This window comes from Penicillium subrubescens (genome assembly GCF_028828155.1).
Source record: "Penicillium subrubescens strain IBT 31985 chromosome Unknown utg000007l_segment0_segment0, whole genome shotgun sequence".
NCBI classification, from domain to species: Eukaryota; Fungi; Ascomycota; class Eurotiomycetes; order Eurotiales; family Aspergillaceae; genus Penicillium; species Penicillium subrubescens.
Genome location: NW_026643157.1, coordinates 1,907,857 through 1,926,038, shown reverse-complemented (window position 1 = coordinate 1,926,038; position 18,182 = coordinate 1,907,857). Strand labels below are relative to the sequence as shown.

Genomic DNA, 18,182 nt, shown 5'->3' with positions numbered 1-18,182 from the left:
TCCATTGGATTCGCTAATAATGGGGCTGGCCATGTTTTGGCCTCGAAGGCTCTTTGCCCTCCTCGGGGTTAAACCCAACCTGAAAATGAGACTTGAAAGGGAATTAGGGATTTGGTCGCGGCGACTTTCCAGTAATCCCTCGGCTGGAAGAAATTGTCACGGTGACAACCTCGGCGCTTCTCTGGAAATGGTTTGATTGGATCTCAAAGGTATAAGGTTCCCTTCAATGTATCCTGAAACCAGGCAACTAATGCCGCGAAGAAACATTATTACCGATGCCTTATCAGCCACCAAAACCTTCGAGTGGAGAAAAAGTGGTCCGTGTAGCGATGGATCGTGTGTGCAATGACAGCTCAAGATCAGGTCCCCGCACACAAGCCTCCTCGCCAACCATCACCAATATCGATTTAATTTGATTTAATTGCCACGTTTCCCTGGATAGAAGGTGTATCTTTCTGAAACTTCTTAGTCAACCCTTTCCTATTGTGTATTAGCGTGGCCACCTTCTGCCTTCGATCGGAGGAATCGCCCATTTCGTCTGGCCGGAACCACGTGGAAGATTTTTCCCATCCAAAAAGAACCTCACTCCCCGCTCAATTCATCTCCACCAGAAAACTTTGATGTTGTGCTTTTAGTATACTCGCTGATTCTATCATAATAATAGAAGACGTCAGCTGTGTCCGTCGGTATCGGCAGTACTGAACTATGGAGTGTTTGGTACATACCTTCAAGTTTGACAAGCCCTAGAAGCCCGAAGAGAAGCCCGCAAAACCCCATTTTTTACGGCCAGAAGGCCGCGGCCTCTTTATACATTACGGAGCCAATCATACGATTCTTAACCTTCTACACATTCTTCAAGCCGGATTTGGCTATAAAGAGGCTAAAAATGGAGAAAGAATCTTCAGAGAACACTTTGAACGCTAGGACAGGAAACTAAAGATAGAAACGGAGCCCGTTGCTGTCTCAGAGTCTCTAGTAAACTACAAAGGCATAGATTATATATTAGAGTGAGCAGAACTATAAACAAGAATTGAAAGGCAAAACTTCGCAACCTTACCCGGGAGTTCGTTCCCCGTTCGAATTCGAGTGTCGCTACCATACATTTTAGCAAAGTCGGCCTCGATTAACTCGGACCGAATCTTCCGTTTAAGAACTTCAATTGAACCTGGCTGAAGTCGCCGTTGGAGAGGCCCACGAGAAATTCTTGGACGTGGCTTAGGATATAAGCCTCGCTCGACCAAAAAACGTATGATGGGCTCGCAGTTTGACATGTGTGCTAATTGCGTCAAAAGAATTTGCTCTTGAAGATTCCTAATATCTGCACCCTTTGGCACCAAAAGGAGAATTCATCTGACTTCCCTGCTGGCGTCGCAGCGCACAACGTCAAATCGCTGTCGGCTCCGGCATTAGCTCCATACTGTAGTAAAAGCCGGATCACCTCATAACTGTCCTCGCGGCCGATGGCCAGTCTTAAAGAGGTCAAAGCGCGACCTGTATCCCAATTCCTCTGGGTGATTCTCGGGCATTTGGGTCGGCCCCATTCTCTAGCAGAAGCCGAACCATATGTACTAACAGGCGCGCTTTTGACCGCGTCACATAATGGAGTCCGACTTTCCACAGTATGTGAACTGAAAGTTAATTTCAGCGCCTTCGTCTGAGGAAAGGCGCATGACTCGCGTCTCGTCCCCACTCCCTACAGCGTATTGTAGCCTGATTTGGATATCGGCTTTGGCAGTTAAATATAGACGTGGGAAATTGTGCAGAAACTGGTCAAGCAAATCATCCGCGATATCATTATGTCCCTCGCGCGCTGCGTAAGTGATAGTTCGACGACTTTCTAAGTCCTCTGAAGGAAGACAGGCACTGCAGCTTGAAAGCATCTTGACGGTATCGGAGTGACCACCCCCTGCTGCCAACGCGAGCGGGCTGTGACCAAGCGACTCTTATGATTTTAACCAACGACATAGTCCAGACTTGGCCACGACAGCAATGTGGCCATGCTTGGCAGCATTCGAGATGGGATGTTTTCCCGACGAGCTTGATCCTGTGAGGTATCGGAGATGCTTGGCTCTCCGGAAAGCCCCAGAGCGAGACCAAAAGCTTGACTTCTGGCATTCATTCGCTCCAGCATCACAAGTCGCTGAAGAGCCCCCAGAGAGCTGTGATCCGACGCCCATCACAACGGATAGCCTTGTGTTTCAAGCCGCGGGCATAGAGATAATTATTGAGGGCGTAGTATAGATTAGGATGACATTGTACGACTGCATTAAGGTCTTGGAGACTCAAATCCTGATGATTAGTAAGAGAAGCTCAGAAGGTAAAGGAGAGACAATCTCCGTGGATGCATGGTGCAAGCTGCTTCTGAGGCTGTTTTGCAGTAAACACGATGCCAAAAGTGGTAGTGACTCATAAATACCGGATGTTAACTTACGAACTAAAAGCCTCAAATACGCTGCAAGTCCGTATCGCTTGCGAAGCTCACAATACGGCGGCAGTTCAGCCTATAAAAACCACCGAAACAGACCAATCAGCCATGCTTCATTCACTCTTATTTGAAATTTATTTCAGAATTTCTTTCAAACCATCTTTCTTGAAAATACAGATACCATTTCTGTGTTTATCGTTCAATTTGTGACTGCTAAGATGATTCCAAAAATTTGGCGAGGTTTCAAACTTGACGAACCCCACTGTGCAAATGTTTCCAACTGACATTTGGTTCTCATGAAGTCCTATATCGAGCTGTTAAGTTCTAGTGTCGAGCTACGCGCTATTTAAATATTTGGTTTGAATTATTGCTGTCGGTATGTCTATAGCTAGGCCCCAAGTGCCATAATAACCTTCATTATAACCTACGACGGACAGAGAAGGGGAGTTGGCTGCACAGCTGGGGGATTTCCTATTTGCCCGGAGGGCCGTACAGTGTAGACAATGAAATTTGTTCGCACATTACCCAGGTCGTATAAACTGGTTAGAGAAACGAAAATGCTGCCTAAATTGATGGAAATGAACCAGGGGGCGGCACTAGGGATCTGGCTAGTGAAAACAAAAAAGGCCCTAGTTGGCCCCCAAAGAATACAAATTTAGGTCGTTGCGCCATCAGCTACTACTCGCCTAATATTGCCGGACAACCGCGCTTATACATTAGCATGTATGACAATGGAATCTGACAAGGATCACTCGGCAGATTTGGATCAAATGCATTATAATGACGACATATGTGGAAATTAAACATTAACAAGTGAGAGGTTTATGGTCTCAAAATCAACCATTTCCGAAAACACCATTCTCATATGCAACGAAAATGCTTCGCGTGAATGCAAGTTTGAAAGGAGCTCATGGTCTCATAATATCCTCGGTATGCTTCATAGCAACACCTCAAGCCTCCGCAGGCGTTCGAGTTCCGCTCGACTGTTTATTCATGTCCTCCTCCAACAACCGTTGGCAGAATGGACTTCCCTTCCGAATCGACGGGCCATAATACAGCAATGCAAAAGGAATAGGAATGCACGCTATACTAGCGAACCCAAGTATCGAGGTGGCCCACGAGACTCCGAGTTTGGAGTAAAGCGGATCCGCAGCGAGAGGGAACAATGCTCCCGCAATACTGCGCATGATTACCGATGAGGCGAGTGCACTAGCAGAGTAGATTTTGTAGGCGTCGGTGACGTATGTGAGAAGCGAAATGAAGGTTGTCTGGTATGCGAGTCCGAAGATCAAGCCTGACAGCACAGGGACGATCCAATGGATACTCGATTTTGCCGACCAGGCCAGCCAGAACATGCTGATAGCTAGGAGAGGGCCTGCTGTGCACGAAAGTGGAAGTCGATGATATTCGGGGCCCGAAGCCCATCGTTTCCCGAGCTTCTTGGCCTTTTGAAAAAGCATGTCGTAGTAGAGAGCGAAGAGACAGGAGGATGCGGCCCCAATACCCACTATTCAAAATTAGTCCGGGGACGACTTGTCAAAATAAAAATGTTGACTTACTTGGAAGGTATGTTAGAGACGTCGTCGCGACGTCGAACCCATATGTTCCTTCGCATTTTTAGCTTCATTTCATTCAGTTTTGGTATCGTGGGGACATACCTTCGAAGATGATGGGATAAGCTTGGAAATAGAAGAATACCATGCTCCACGCTAGAGAGACATAGATAGCCGTGAATAGAATGATTGGCTCGAAGATAAGCATTGTGAGAGGGCGTGTGATTGTTTGGGCGAGAGTAAAGGCCGCGTCTGACTTGAGTTCTTGTGGAGCAAAATAGCGGTTGCAACCCGTCTCCTTGCGTAGCTTTTTAGCGTGCTTCTTCAGTAAAACAGGCGCGAATGTTTCTGTACGATATTGGTCAGCTGTGTCCACTAAATAGCAACAAATTCACTTCTTACCTGACAAGAACAGAAGAGCTGTCCATGTAAGACCACAGATAATCAAATCAATACGGAAAGTCCACCTCCAGCCATATTTGACAGAGCACCCGGAGATAATAGGTCCAATAATTGGACCAAAGCTAGAAGCCTTTTGGGGGAATTAGCTTGGACGACATCGGAGTCAGTTTAAGCATTCACATACCGACATATACAGAGCCATTGCACGGCCACGACTTTTCATGTCTGAAAACATATCGGCATACACTCCACCAGAAACAGTCTGCGGTGCGGCAGCCATGGTACCACAGATCAGGCGGAAGATCAAGAGTGCTGTCCAGTTGGGTGCAACGGCACAGCCAAGTGTCCCAAGAACAAAAACAGTAAAGGTCCAAAAGAGAACTGGTCTTCTTCCAACCGTCTCACTCAAGGGACTCCAGACCAAGGGTCCAACACAATATCCAATTAGGAAGATAGCGGTTGGCAAGACCTTTTGGCCGCCTCCCTCTAGACCAAAGTCCTGCATGATAGTGGGGACTGCATTGCTAGGCAAGGAGGACGACACGCCGCTATTAAGCACGACAACTAGCCCCACAACTGCATTGTATATTTTCTTTTTCTATAGTGGCTGTCAGTCTTGAATTATTCCGATTGGCCGAGTCTTTAATAACGATCAATCTTACAAGCGTCCAGTTGGTTGGGTCTATAGTAGAGTGTTCTGAGAACTCGACCAGCATTTCTTTGGGGGTCAAATTGACCAATGTGTAGTTTTCGTCTATTTGAGCGCTTTGAGCGGGCTTAGTTGAGCTTGAAGCAACCTTTTCATTGCAACTAGGCTTGTTTGCTAGAAGCAGTTAGAGGTATTGTTGGCAGTGAGAAAGTATGCGGGGTCTGATCGCACCTAAAGAAGAAAAGAGATCCATGGTTCGAGATATGAGTGAACAATGTATATTCATAAAACATATATTTCATAATAAATTTGTGCAATGGAAAAGGGTTTGAATGAGATGAAACGTAAAAGAAGATTGAAAGGCCATATCTATCAATTCAAACCCTTCCGGAAACGAGGAACTGAGTGTTATATAAAGAAATCCATGGTCGCTCGCTGCATCCGGTGGAGCCCAAATTTTCATCGGAAAATTTGAGTCACAATGTCTAAAATCCCACATCCATGCAAAATATTCCAAGCTATAATGTTCGAGTCCATTCAACACACCAATAAAGTGGCTGCTATAGTTCAAATTCTGAGTGAGTGGGTCGGGGCCGGTACGGCGCCGACCTGGGCCCGGTTTGTTGACGGGTGCTGCCGACGCCTGGATCTCGCCTAGATCTCCGGCCATTGCACGTTTTTGACAAGGTCCTTGACATGTTTTTGGTCATTAGCGTGCGAATTGATGTGGATTGTGACAGGCGAACATGATTTTGCGGCCCAATCTTGGGATCACCTCTAATTACCCCTCCATTTTGCGATCTGGTCCGCCGAGACTATCAATCTTGGACCAACTTCTGCAGGATAACATGATACAAAACGTACTACTACTTGAACAATCCGCTAGAAATTTGAGAATCTTGAATGCTATTATGCTGTAAGGGTATTCTATCAAGGCAAAGAAGGCATCATAGGCAAAAAGTCAAAGATATCATTCTGACCCTCCTCGAAGAGCCCGAATGAGTCTGCAATGGAATTGGAAATCGTCCAAGTAGGGGCATCCATAGTGTCAGGCAGCCTTGGGAGAGGCGGTCTGGTTGTTGCAGCTACATCGCCACCTGGCATTGGAACCATATTTGAGTCTTTGTCACTCGGGATGGTCGTGCCGCCTCTGTATCGAGTATCCTCAAGTGGTGCCAAAGGAGGGGCATTCTGCATGGGACTGTCCGGACCCCTGTATGGAGGCACGTGCCCATCGCCTTGCTCGGACATGTGAGTTGGTTCTGTACTGCCATTGCTCTGTCGATCATTGCCGAGGGGGCGCTGACTAGCAATGAGAGCGCGAGCATAATTGACGAAGATAGAAACTGTGCGGTGGATATCGGGGTATGGTGGCTGTTTCAGGAAATCGCAAATCTTTTCAGCTCTCTCGAGAAGAAGATCTTGATCTATGAGATTAGGACGCCAGCGAGCGATTCGAAGTGCAAAGGTAGCTAGTACAAGTCAACAGCCGCATTGAGACATTTACAGCAATTTAGGGCGGCAACTTACTGACAAAGGCAACTGTCAATGCAGGGTATGTTGGTGCCCATGGAAATTGACATCGATAGGCCGGTTCGCCAATCAAGAACGCTAGCTGGTCCATGATCGTTGCAACCAGGGATTGCCATAGGCTCATGACATTTTGGTCGATTCCCTCAGACTCAAAGTTGGAGGACCCCGGCTGTAATTTTTGAATGCGAGCCAAAGAGGCACAGAGGACAAATATCCTCGCATAGAGCAGCATGAGCTTCAGGCTGCTTCGCTGAAAAGCGCCAGCATGAAAGCCGTTGTCTACATCCGGTGTTACTCAAAGTTTTCCTCCAGACTTTCAGCATGGAAAATGTCAAGACTCACTGTTGTGGATTTCATCCCATGTAGTCCACCAGTTCTGTAGCTTCGTCATGATTGTTGGTAGTTCTGTTGATACTATTTCTCGGATCGAGCCTGAATTGTCAATTACAATGCGCGAATGCCCTTGTACGAGATCAGCCATTGTAGCAAAACTGGAATAGGTCATACAAACCTCGAAGCTGATGAAGCTCAATAATGCATACTGTGCGCATATCACAAGGTAATGAGAGAGGGTAGTCTAGAAATCTTCGAAGTTTCATGACATCAACCTCGCCAATGCGAGATTTTCGGCCTGTCCCAGACGCAACATCCAGTTCTAGCGTGAAACTAATGAGCCACGTCCGTACCTCCCACACCAACTGACGTTCTGCCATTGAGGCAGAGAGTGAACTGCGAGGAAGAGTCTCTTGAGATAACAACGTATCGAGCGATTTCTCCAAGCCCGAGTCCAAAGCAGTGCGCAAAATGAGCGCGGTGGAGAACCATGTTTTCTCCGAGTAGGCGGCTAGAAGGATCATCGCCTGCACAGTCTCAAGTTTGGTAGGCCGTTCAAAAAAGCTGTCTTCGGCGAGTCTCTGCGATTCGTCCTGCAATACACGCTGCATATGTGTGTCGCCACGCAAATCCATCACGGCTCGACTCGCAAGATAGATTATCACTGTGAAACAAAACAGGGAACGTGATCGAATAGAGTCGAACGTGTCACGTATTGGGTCAAATAGCGGCAAGAAATTCTTGCTTCCGCCAACAAATCTGCCCGATGTGTTAGGATGTGCGTTTTGTGGCTCTCCAAACCAGTTGAAGGTTGACGACTCTCTTACCTTTCGTACATCACTCTAGCATTTTCTTCACTGACAATACCACGAGCAATAATATCGCCTCTTCCATCACCTTTAGATGAATTGTCTAAAAAAATCTTTCACATAGGTCAGTGGAAATTCTCTTGTATCACTCGGTGGTTTGTTTAGACCCACATGGTTATTGTCGAGGAGGTTCACAGACATGGAATGAACCGCTGACGCTGGAGCAATCATGTCATTAGGACTTAGCTGCTGCGATTCCGGTCCATGCTGATCAACAGTTTGAGACCGACGCAAGTCACCAAATGCCGATGAGTTGGGCAGTGAATCAATCGAGGCATCAAAGCTAGCATCGCCTCCCGCAATTGGGGAATACTCTTGCTCCCTTGATATAGGAGTATGAAGCCCGCTTCTCTGATCAAGTGGCGAAGTCACTGCGGGGCCGCTACACCAAGACATAATTAGCTAGCTGCTTTCTGCATGAAACGATCTGGTCGTAGTTGATGGAATTTACCGCGCGGGCGTTGTAGTCTTCCTTCGACGGTCACTGCGACGTCTGGCATCTTCAATAGGGTCGAGGATACAGTCACGACCAGTCGAGCGACAGCGAAAGCAGGGTACTTGTGTACGCGCATCACAGCGCATCTTCTGCCTACGACACCACCGGCATGCTTTGAAGAAGCGGATCGGAATGTTCTCCGCCCGAAACACAATCTCCGAACCGCGCTCGCTCATGATTGCTGCGTTTGGTGCTCCTAGCGACTTATTGCTTCGGTTTCTGAGCGATGTCAGTCACCGTGGACATTCTCTATCCCCCTCTTGCTTGACCGGTTGAATGAGTCTTGCGGTGCGAAGCTGTTCGTGATTTGGTCATTTCGCTGAGACTGGACGTGCCGACCAGATGGGTAATCCTTCTCCGGTCACGTGTGAGGTATCTATTTCTCTAAGAGGGTAACTTCGACAATCCTTCGTTTGCTCATGCGAGATTACCATGCAAGTTGAATCTCACTGCTTAATTGACTTCATATTCTTCGTTAAATTATGAAATTAAGTAAGCAATCCACACTGCTCCTTCGGCCGTGCCAGCAGGACCTGAATATCCTTTTCATCGGGATGATGAAGCTCCAGATATAAGCAGATGGCTTGGCATTCTAATCTGGCCCGCTTCGCCATCCACCAAAGAGACTCGCACATCGGGCCGTACCAATAAGCGAGAATAAGAAGGGCTCGAGGGTCCTTCCCATGTAGCAAGGCCTTGAATGCGGGGCCCATGAAGCACATGAATTGCATATACCTTGTCATCGTTGGCTGTGTGCATTTCAAATGCCACAGCCGAGTCAAAAGAGATACGGCAGGGAAGTATGGACTCTGAGTGGGGTCCGCCATTCTGTTCAGCTGGCAAAGATCCACGAGCTCCTTGGGCATATCGTGTATTTCGCACAGTGCTGGTTTGGTCATAAGCGTAAGATAGTCATCCTTCATCGCATGGAAGATGCTATCCGGTCGCATTGGGTCCGTTGCTTTCCAGATGGCTTTTTTACCGTGAGACATGTTCAGCCAACCTAAATCGGACGATTCAGCAGGTTTAAGAGGCCATGCTTCCCATGGCGTCGATGCTTCGATATTGGCAATACTCAAGAGTCCAAGGATGGCGGCGGCAGCCCAAAGAGCATCACGATCTTGAGGCCGAATTGGAGCCGAAAGCTTCTGGCTGAGCAGTCCAGCTCCTTTTGACCAGTGGTATGCCTCGGCAATAGAACGCTTCGCGTTATCTTTTGACATTGATAGAAAGCGATCGTGTGTCGCTGTTAAGGTCAGGATGACATGCATCAAGAACGGATTCTGTTTAGATCAGTATCGGTACTAACATCTCAAAAAGATTCATGGATTGCGGCAGGACTCCATATCAAAAACCTACCTCGATGGCAATGCTAGTCACACGATTCTGATAAACCTCATAGTTGCGATTGCCTGCAAATGTGTAGACAGTGCGACGATAGAACCGGTCTAGGCGGCCGATACTTTCTGCATCCAGTTGAAACGAGCCTTGGCCAGATCCAATGATCGTCGCCGGACGCAGAAAGACGGGTGAAGGTCGAGGCTTGACATTGAAAATAACTTCGCCGAAGAAGCCTTCCGGATGAGCCTTGTCAGGCTTATCTAGTGATTTTGGCTGCGGATATTTTGGCTGTAGATCTTGGCCATGAGATGTATTGTAATTGCAAACAACCCCGAATTCCAGGCATTTTTGGCATTGAGGCTGGCTTTCATCGCACTTCAGAGAGCGTTAGCAAGATCATCCAGGGAGTCGCGAAGCAGTATTAATCGACAAGGCTGGCTCACTCTAACATGACGGAGCTTGCAGTTCCGACAACCTCGACGCGATTTAGTGTGTGGTCGGCGCCTCCGAGCACCGTCTTCACCGGGTCTTAACCTCTTCGAAACCATCTTTACCTCATTACTTTGGACAGTGTTCAGTGAACAAGAAAGGAGAGATAAAGAGAAGATATCACGGCGGGATTGGGGGCCCGACCCACTGCTTAACTCCGGAGGATGGCCCGAGACAAGCTCATTGGCTGCCTTCAGACTCGCGCTAACCACCTCTCGTATTTGCGGCGGTAGGGGGCCTTGGATCGGACTTGAAGCGTGCAGTTCTTGCTTGTTCTTTGCGAGATCCCTGTGAAGATCCTACATGACTACTGCCTCTGATCGTATAGTCGGTCGAACTAACGTTCCACGGATTTGAATCGGCTAGAATCATGGAGTTCACTTCTTTAATGTCCGTCGGGATTTCGCATCGATAATCCCACCCGAATAACTATATATTGACTCGATTCCAGGGTTTTTGAATAATCCTCAACCACAACAACTCAACTGATAATCACAAACAGGCCAAATCAAATCCACATTAACTTTCAAAATGCATGTCTTTGTCACTGGTGCAACTGGCTTCATTGGCCAAGCCGTGGTCCAGGAGCTTCTCGATGCCGGTCACAGTGTTGTCGGCCTTGCTCGCTCAGACGCATCGGCAGCTGCGCTGAAGTCCAAGGGCGTCGATGTGATCAAAGGCTCTCTTGAAGATCTTGAAGCTATCAAGAAGGGCGCCTCCGAGTCAGACGGTATTATCAATCTCGCCTTCAACCACGACTTCACCAAATTTGCAGAGAACGCCAAGATCGAGTACGCCGCTATCATGGCCATGGGCGACATTCTGACAGGAACCAATCGCCCCATGGTACTCGCATCCGGCACTATGATGCTGCCCAAGGGCAAGCTTGTTACAGAGGAAACAGGCCCCGACTTGGACTCTCCTGTGAATGTTCGAGCCTCAACTGAACAATCGGTGGACACGCTTGCGTCCCGAGGCGTGCGAGCCAGTGCCGTTCGTCTTTCACCCACAGTCCATGGGGACAATGATCATGGATTCATTTATCGGATCACCCAAGTGGCACGTGCCAAGGGTGAATCTATCTATCTTGGCGAGGGTCTCAACCGATGGCCTGCCGTTCACCGCTTCGATGCTGCACGCCTCTTCCGTCTTGCTCTCGAAAAGGGCGTTGCGGGCGCTAGATATCACGGTGTGGCTGAGGAGGGTCTCAGATGGAAGGACATTGCGGAGGCCATTGGCAAATCGGCCGGGATTCCGACTTCGTCCATTACATTCGAGCAAGCTGCCGCGCATTTTGATGGTGGCTTTATGGGACATGTCATTGGTGCTGACAACCCAGCATCTAGTAAGAAGACACAGGAGGAGCTCGGATGGACTCCTACTGGGCCGACTTTGCTCACTGATATCAACGATGGGGTGTACACTCAAGATTGATTGAATGAGACTAGAATGCCCTTACTGCTTCGTAAGAAGGGTACTTTCCATGACTGAGTGTTCCTTATAAGGTGCTCACAATTTCTGATTGTATTTCGTTGGCGAATAATTACATTCTCTTGATATTTACACCGAAGTCAAATTGACTTCCTTTGTAACCAAACCAAGAATTGTCCATCTCCCGAATATCATGTTTCCTGGATCTATTAGAGATCAGTAAAGGTTGCCAGGTTTTAGTTGCCACATCTCTGGGCACCCGAGCGGTTAAAGGCTTCTTGAGGATATAGTAAACTCCAGCTACATGCAGGATTCTTGTGAAATTTGCCGGATGTAGAATCACGAGTAGAACTAACTAGATAAGTACAAACAAGAATAGAATAAAACAGACTCTATTAATGCACACAATGTAGAGGGTCCAGGTGGGATACAAACAACGCTACATGTGCTCAGCTGTACGCTGCAGGTGGAACGGAGGAACTGAGCTCGCGAGGCTCTCAAAGCAAGAAGCTCAATTCCTCACAGGCCGACTTATTTCTGGTTTACGGGTACAGAATCCTGGAAGATTAATATTGCATTGTCTCGGGACACAGATATGCCAGCTCTGTTGTAGGAGACTCCATGAATTCGAAGAATACTCCCCGAATCGCTGGGAATGCTCCATCAGATTCGGATCTCGTTCTCAAACGGCGGAAGATTCGCAAAGGCACATTCAGTTGTTGGGAGTGCAAATACCGCAAGAAGCGCTGTGACTTAGTGCTGGGATCTACCTCATGCGCTTATTGTCAGCAACATGGATTGCCATGCACTAGTCAAGAGTTTCCAGATACCTCAAACAACCCTTGTCGTAACGCCGGAAAGCGTCTTGACCGAGTTGAGGCAATGATCAATCGACTGGTCCAGCAGAGAAACGGAAAGACTGGTCAGATAAAAGTGGGACCTTCATCAACGATATCAAGTCTTAAGCACTACGAAAATCCAACGTTGAATTCTATCAATCATGAAAGAATGTCTAGGGGCCCGTCATTGACGAGCTTTCTGTACTCGCTCCTCCCCAACCCCACAATTGCTGCGGTGATTTTGCGCAACAGCAAACTGTTTAAATCGCCTCTTCAGATCAACCAAAAGCCCAATTCAGCAAATATCGACCCAGAAGGGCTGAACGGCGATCCGGGCCTTCCACAATCTGCGCATCCAGTGCTCTTCGCTCGAAGGCTCATCCAACTTGCCCTTTGTCTTCGGCATTCTGACTCAAAAGCATCCGAAAACCTTCAAATACAATTGAATGAGTCTGTCACCAGTGCCGCAACTCGCTACTTTGATGTAGCTTGTGGTTATGTCTTGTCTCATGACGCATTGATAAGCTCTCTCGACGGGTTACAAACTTTGATACTCCAAGGACGTTACTACATTACAATCGGGGATCTTCGAAAAGCGTGGTCGATCCATCGGCGGGCCTCCAATATTGCCTCCGCCATGGGAATTCCACTACTGGCACTGACAATGGGTGGCCATGCAGATGCTGTGTGGTTTCAGCTGGTCTATAGTGATCGCTTTCTTTCTCTCATGCTAGGGCTCCCTTTTGCAATTACCGAGAATTACTTGGAAATGACAAGCTGCCGAGACACCATCACCCCAGCCCAACACTTGGAACGAGTTCACGTCTTGGCTGCAGGGCGAATTATTGCCAGAAACGTGCGTGTACAAAACTTTGGCATGCCGTATGAAATTGCGTGGTCGTCTTGCAATGAATTTACCGAGTCAAGAGACATCGACCAAGAGTTGAAAAGAGCCACGAGACTTCTCCCATCAAGCTGGTGGCTGACTCCGTCTTTGAACAATGCAACCATGGAAAACGAGGTACTAGAAAGGACGGGAAGGCTGCTTATTCAAATGCACCAACACTACCTTCTAGTCCTCCTACACCAACCATATGTGATCCAACAGCTTTGTTCTGTTTTCAATGCCGATGACCTTCAACTCTCGGCTGAAAGTACCTATAGCACACTCGCTGCTGCCTCAGCAAGCCGTGAGATGATCACACGTTATCTTGAATTTCGTGGGTACCATCGATCTCCATCTTCCCGTGTTATAGACGACAAGTGCTTCATGGCCTCTATAACTCTCCTATTTGCCCACTTGGGCGGCCATCGTCTAAGCAGCATGAATGTCCTGGAGCACCAAAGATGCCATGATCTAGGAATCATTGAACGGGTCATCGCGTTCATGAAGGAGATCTCCGTTTTGAATGATAATCCTCTTGCTGCAGCACGGTCGCACTCTCTCAGCAACCTTTTGGAAACCGAGGCCCATGCAGCGGATGGACTGCCTTACCACGTCTCGATTGAGGGGAAAATAAGCATGAGCATTAACAGAGATGTCGAGGGCACACTGCATGGCTTCCAAATTTCGGTTCCTTACTGTGGAAACATCTATATCTCACACCAGATACGCCAAGGTTCTCCCACTGAAGGTGTCTGGAGCTCCGATGTATTCGGCTCAGAAATCATTGATACCGACTTTATTGAGAACCAGAGGACACTCGCTATTGCAGACGGAAATCTCCTGGCGGTAGAGGGGCCACCATCCCTACAAACCTACTTGGGTTAAGACATAGAAAGTCCCATACAAACAACGATTTTGGAGAGACGGGAAATATCTATTCTAACTCACATAGCCCTCTCTATGAGTGTCCAATTGAATCAAAACAGAAAAGCCACTTGATCGCCCTCAAGGCTCCAACGCAGGAGTATCCCCGAATGCATAGCCGGTCATTTCCTGAAACCGGCCCCCGACGATTCCTTTTGCCAACCGCCGCATCTGTAGCTCGTCTTCCTCCGACAGTGTCACCTCAAGACTCTGAAGGTTCTGGTCCAGACGTTGGATGCTTGAAGATCCCGGAATGGGGAACACATCGTCACCCTGAGCGAGCAACCAAGCAAGAGACAACTGCGGGAGGGTGACACCATTCTTCTTTGCAATCTCCGCGATTTGATCGAGAACCACAATATTGTTCTCGAAATTGCCCTCCTTCAGCCACGGCAAGACGTTACCACGCAGATCGCCCGGCTTGGTCACATCGGCGCGTGAACGAATTGTACCCGTCAAAAATCCGTTCGCCATAGGGCTGTAACAGACAATTGCCACGCCAAGCTCGCGTGCCACTTCAAGTAGGCGTCTCTTCGGCGACTCAATCTCAGTACAGAGTAAGCTATACTCTACCTGCACGCATGTGACTGGATGCACCGCATGAGCGCGACGCAGGGACTCAGCACTGCACTCGCTCAGTCCGATGTACTTGATCTTTCCGGCGTTCTTGAGTTCCACCATGGTCTGCATGGTCTTCTCAATGGGTGTGATCTTATCCAGACGGTGGACATAGTACAGGTCCACAAATGGCAGTCCGAGACGACTGAGGGATCTGTCCATACACTCGCGGCAATACTCCGGTGACGAGTCCATCGTGTTTCCTGGAGGGGTTTTGATGGGCTTGATGCCGAACTTGGTCGCAAGGAAGATGTCCTTCCGCTTATCAGGGTTCGCAGCGAACCACTTTCCGAGTAAATCTTCGGAGTCACCGTATTTGTCCGCTTCGGGAATATCAGCGTTGTGACTTCGTTTGGTGACTTGCTCTTCAAGGTGAAGATGCCATTGCCCATGCGTTACTTACCTGTATCCCAAAACCGTTCTCCTCTTCTGTACGCCTCATCGAGGAACACAAATCTTTCTTCGTCAGAGAGATATGAACCATACATTCCACTAGCCCCCATGAGACCAAGTCCGAGTCGCGGAACAAGAGGCCCGTTTCGGCCAAGTGGACGAGTGGGCAGAGCTTTGAACGCGGCCATGTTTTGCTTGAGAGTGTTTGTTGTGAAGATCGGAAGTGTTCTGGTGAACCAATTGCTCTAGGCTATCTTTTGGTACCATTTTGAGTACGCATCCTTTCAGTCTTATACTTTCGTGACTTCGGACTTTGCGGTGGACGAATCTCGTTCTGAGGCACTGGATTAAAGCATAGTCCATTTGGGCCAATCATATCGTTCCGCCGCCAATCGCCGTTATCTCCGTGGGTTGACACCTGAATGTTAAGGCTGGAAATCCAGGCTCTCTCTTCCAATGGGTATTCTTTCAATAGCAGCAGATGCGAAATTAGAAGGTATATTACGGCTGTCCACAGAGTGTCTGAACTTGATTAGATCAGGTGCGTAATCTTTGTTATGCGCAAAGCACCGAAATGGTTGTCATTGACTATCAGTAACATTCTATTTAGCCAGGCCTCCAAGTTACAGTATCGACAACTTGTTAGATCTTATTCTCCCGGGGCTGCGTCTTAATACCCATCTCTATAGCCTTGATTTGCAACGCCAGGAACTTGGAATAGATTCGACACAATGCAAGGTTGCCGCCAAAGTACCAGAATCCTGGATGACCGCTTGGTCGCCACATCTAGAACCAGCGTTAGCATTCTATGTTACCACGTCGGGCGTAAAATCTCCATATAAACTTACTCCTCGGAGTTCTCCCTCGTTGTCCAAGTCCCAAACATCCAAGCACCGGTCTGCAATTCTATCACCCAGTACCTTCCGCACCGTCGTCCGCATGTTGTCATAACCAGTCGCGAGTACGACAACGTCAGCAGGCAAGTCGATGCCTTCAGCGAGCTTCACTTCACGGGCGCCAAAGCCAGTGATTCCCTGGGGACTGTGCTTCACCTTGATCTTACCATCGATAATCAGCGAGCTGCAGCCAACATCGATATAATAACCGCCACCGCGCGTGTAGTACGCCCGGGCAATACCAGCGCCGTCAGGTCCGAAATCTAATTGGAAGCCCGCACGACGCAGACCATCCAATGTTTCTTTCTCGGCATCTGCAATGCGACGAGTCATGTGCACACTTAATGCGAATTGAACCGGGAAGGGCAAGCTCTCAGAGACAATGTCAGCCTCTTCTGTGGGCGGGCCACCGTCCTCGTGAAGACCCTTGTGCATCATGAAGACACCTTTGTCGGCGGTGATCACGTATGTTCCGCTTCGTTGGAGCATGGTTACGTCCGCACCGTTCTCGTAGTAGTTCTGGGCAATATCATGACCACTGTTACCGGTGCCGACGACAACTACCTTTTTGCCTCGGACGTCGTATTCGGACGCGTCGGTGTGTTGGCTTCCGTGATACAGGGTGCCTTGGAATGAATCTTGGCCCGGGAAACTTGGAATTCGTGCCTCGCCGGAGTGTCCGGTGCACCAAATAACATGACGGGGCTGAAGTGTCCGCTGGGATCCATCACCACGAGTCACATTTACTGTCCATTGGGCGGTAGCATCATTGTAGTTGGCTGAAATGACAGTGGTCTTCATCCAGACATTGAGTTCCATGATATTGGCGTAGGCTTCAAACCAGTCACCTAGCTTGTCCTTTGGTGTGAACTGAGGCCAATTCTGCGGGAAAGGGAGATAGGCCATATGGGTGAATTCGGCAGGGTCATGGGTGACGAGTGTCTGGGGGATATACCGATCAACCTCAAATTATGAATAGTGGACTCAAAAATATTGGAACGATATTTTTTACTCACACGATACCGCTTGCGCCAATTATCACCAATTCGCTCATGCTTGTCAACAATCAAGCAAGAAAGCCCCAGGTTCTGTAGACGCGCGCCCATGTTCAAACCAGCTTGACCTGTGGGGTTTTATTAGTATCGCTTTTGAATGCGTCTCCCCTCTGCAAGTATGAACTGACCAGCACCAACGACCAACACCGTCGGTTCTGCATCCAAGAACTCCTTCTGCCTCGCCCTCCTCTCAATCCACGTCCCACCCGCAAGTCCACCGGGCATACTCTCCGTAGTCCCTTCGGGTCTTTTCTTTCCCAAAGGCTCCTCGGCTCCCTTTAGTCCCTGCAAAGATGTATACATCGCATACGCCCTCCAGCACCCATCGTCTCCCTGGGTAAGCCTCACCATTCCGGTACCTTGACCAAAAGCAGTCTCAAAAAGAACATGCTGGAAATCCAGCTCAACCCGTCGACCACATTTTCCCAGCGTGGCTGAAATTTGCCTTGTTCTTGGATTCGAAAAGCTGAAAGCCGGGCCTTGCTTTGATGGGCGCTGAGGAACTCGGAGATCTCAGCCGCACTGTGCAAGGTGCGCATATCCCAATCCAGAGCCAGCATATCTCGCCACCATGAGTCCTCGTGGAATAATGAGGCAATGTCGAGGCTTGCTGACCTTGACAATGCCATCTCTAAAGCCGTGAACCACTGTTGGACCACCGCTCCGGCATCTGGCTCTGCGCTGTTGGGTGTTTTGGGGAGCTCGATGATATGCGGGTTTCCACCCGTCAAGGTTGTTGCCATTCTGGATGAGAGTTGTGTCAATTCTGCAAGACAAAGTTGCAAAATATATCGAGTATCTCGGTTACTTCAATCGCCAAATTGGCGGGGAGCAAGACCGTCTATAAATACCCTTTCTCCCCCATGGGGCTGGTCACATTGAAGGAACATTCGGCCGACTTTGGCGCAGGAGGGGCAACGTGGGGAAGCTGCAGAGTCAGTAGACCCCAGAAGACTGCAGGATCTCACCATCAACCTACTTTCCAGCGGTTAATTCGGGTGATTTCATGCCGTGGGGAAGAAGCTCGGCTTGAACTCCGAGAAAAGCGTG

General features: G+C 48.6%; 7 protein-coding genes across 7 annotated transcripts; 2 read left to right on the top strand and 5 right to left on the bottom strand.

Moving 5' to 3' along the window:
- Nucleotides 1–3,375: 3,375 nt before the first annotated feature.
- Nucleotides 3,376–5,699, bottom strand: N7473_010465 (putative MFS multidrug transporter; the record flags this gene model as incomplete). The annotated part of the gene is made up of 7 exons (XM_057156404.1): nucleotides 3,376–3,932; nucleotides 3,985–4,032; nucleotides 4,084–4,326; nucleotides 4,381–4,510; nucleotides 4,565–4,978; nucleotides 5,043–5,203; nucleotides 5,576–5,699. The coding sequence occupies 7 exons, from the start codon at nucleotides 5,697–5,699 to the stop codon at nucleotides 3,376–3,378; spliced, it is 1,677 nt and encodes a 558-aa protein (XP_057005059.1).
- A 260-nt stretch (nucleotides 5,700–5,959) lies between these two features.
- On the bottom strand, nucleotides 5,960–8,436 carry N7473_010464 (Zn(II)2Cys6 transcription factor; the record flags this gene model as incomplete). Its single annotated transcript, XM_057156403.1, has 7 exons — nucleotides 5,960–6,501; nucleotides 6,560–6,841; nucleotides 6,905–7,024; nucleotides 7,074–7,654; nucleotides 7,723–7,817; nucleotides 7,876–8,146; nucleotides 8,216–8,436. 7 exons carry the CDS (start codon nucleotides 8,434–8,436, stop codon nucleotides 5,960–5,962), a joined length of 2,112 nt encoding a protein of 703 aa, XP_057005058.1.
- Nucleotides 8,437–8,748: 312 nt separating this feature from the next.
- N7473_010463 (Zn(II)2Cys6 transcription factor domain-containing protein) lies at nucleotides 8,749–10,149 on the bottom strand (the record flags this gene model as incomplete). Its single annotated transcript, XM_057156402.1, has 3 exons — nucleotides 8,749–9,543; nucleotides 9,620–9,976; nucleotides 10,045–10,149. 3 exons carry the CDS (start codon nucleotides 10,147–10,149, stop codon nucleotides 8,749–8,751), a joined length of 1,257 nt encoding a protein of 418 aa, XP_057005057.1.
- A 472-nt stretch (nucleotides 10,150–10,621) lies between these two features.
- Nucleotides 10,622–11,524, top strand: N7473_010462 (SDR family oxidoreductase; the record flags this gene model as incomplete). The annotated part of the gene is made up of 1 exon (XM_057156401.1): nucleotides 10,622–11,524. The coding sequence occupies one exon, from the start codon at nucleotides 10,622–10,624 to the stop codon at nucleotides 11,522–11,524; it is 903 nt and encodes a 300-aa protein (XP_057005056.1).
- A 1,005-nt stretch (nucleotides 11,525–12,529) lies between these two features.
- On the top strand, nucleotides 12,530–14,131 carry N7473_010461 (fungal specific transcription factor domain-containing protein; the record flags this gene model as incomplete). Its single annotated transcript, XM_057156400.1, has 1 exon — nucleotides 12,530–14,131. The coding sequence occupies one exon, from the start codon at nucleotides 12,530–12,532 to the stop codon at nucleotides 14,129–14,131; it is 1,602 nt and encodes a 533-aa protein (XP_057005055.1).
- A 120-nt stretch (nucleotides 14,132–14,251) lies between these two features.
- Nucleotides 14,252–15,369, bottom strand: N7473_010460 (Aldo/keto reductase; the record flags this gene model as incomplete). The annotated part of the gene is made up of 2 exons (XM_057156399.1): nucleotides 14,252–15,111; nucleotides 15,192–15,369. 2 exons carry the CDS (start codon nucleotides 15,367–15,369, stop codon nucleotides 14,252–14,254), a joined length of 1,038 nt encoding a protein of 345 aa, XP_057005054.1.
- A 454-nt stretch (nucleotides 15,370–15,823) lies between these two features.
- Nucleotides 15,824–17,875, bottom strand: N7473_010459 (putative flavin-binding monooxygenase; the record flags this gene model as incomplete). Its single annotated transcript, XM_057156398.1, has 5 exons — nucleotides 15,824–15,967; nucleotides 16,030–17,019; nucleotides 17,094–17,200; nucleotides 17,261–17,417; nucleotides 17,492–17,875. 5 exons carry the CDS (start codon nucleotides 17,873–17,875, stop codon nucleotides 15,824–15,826), a joined length of 1,782 nt encoding a protein of 593 aa, XP_057005053.1.
- Nucleotides 17,876–18,182: the final 307 nt, after the last annotated feature.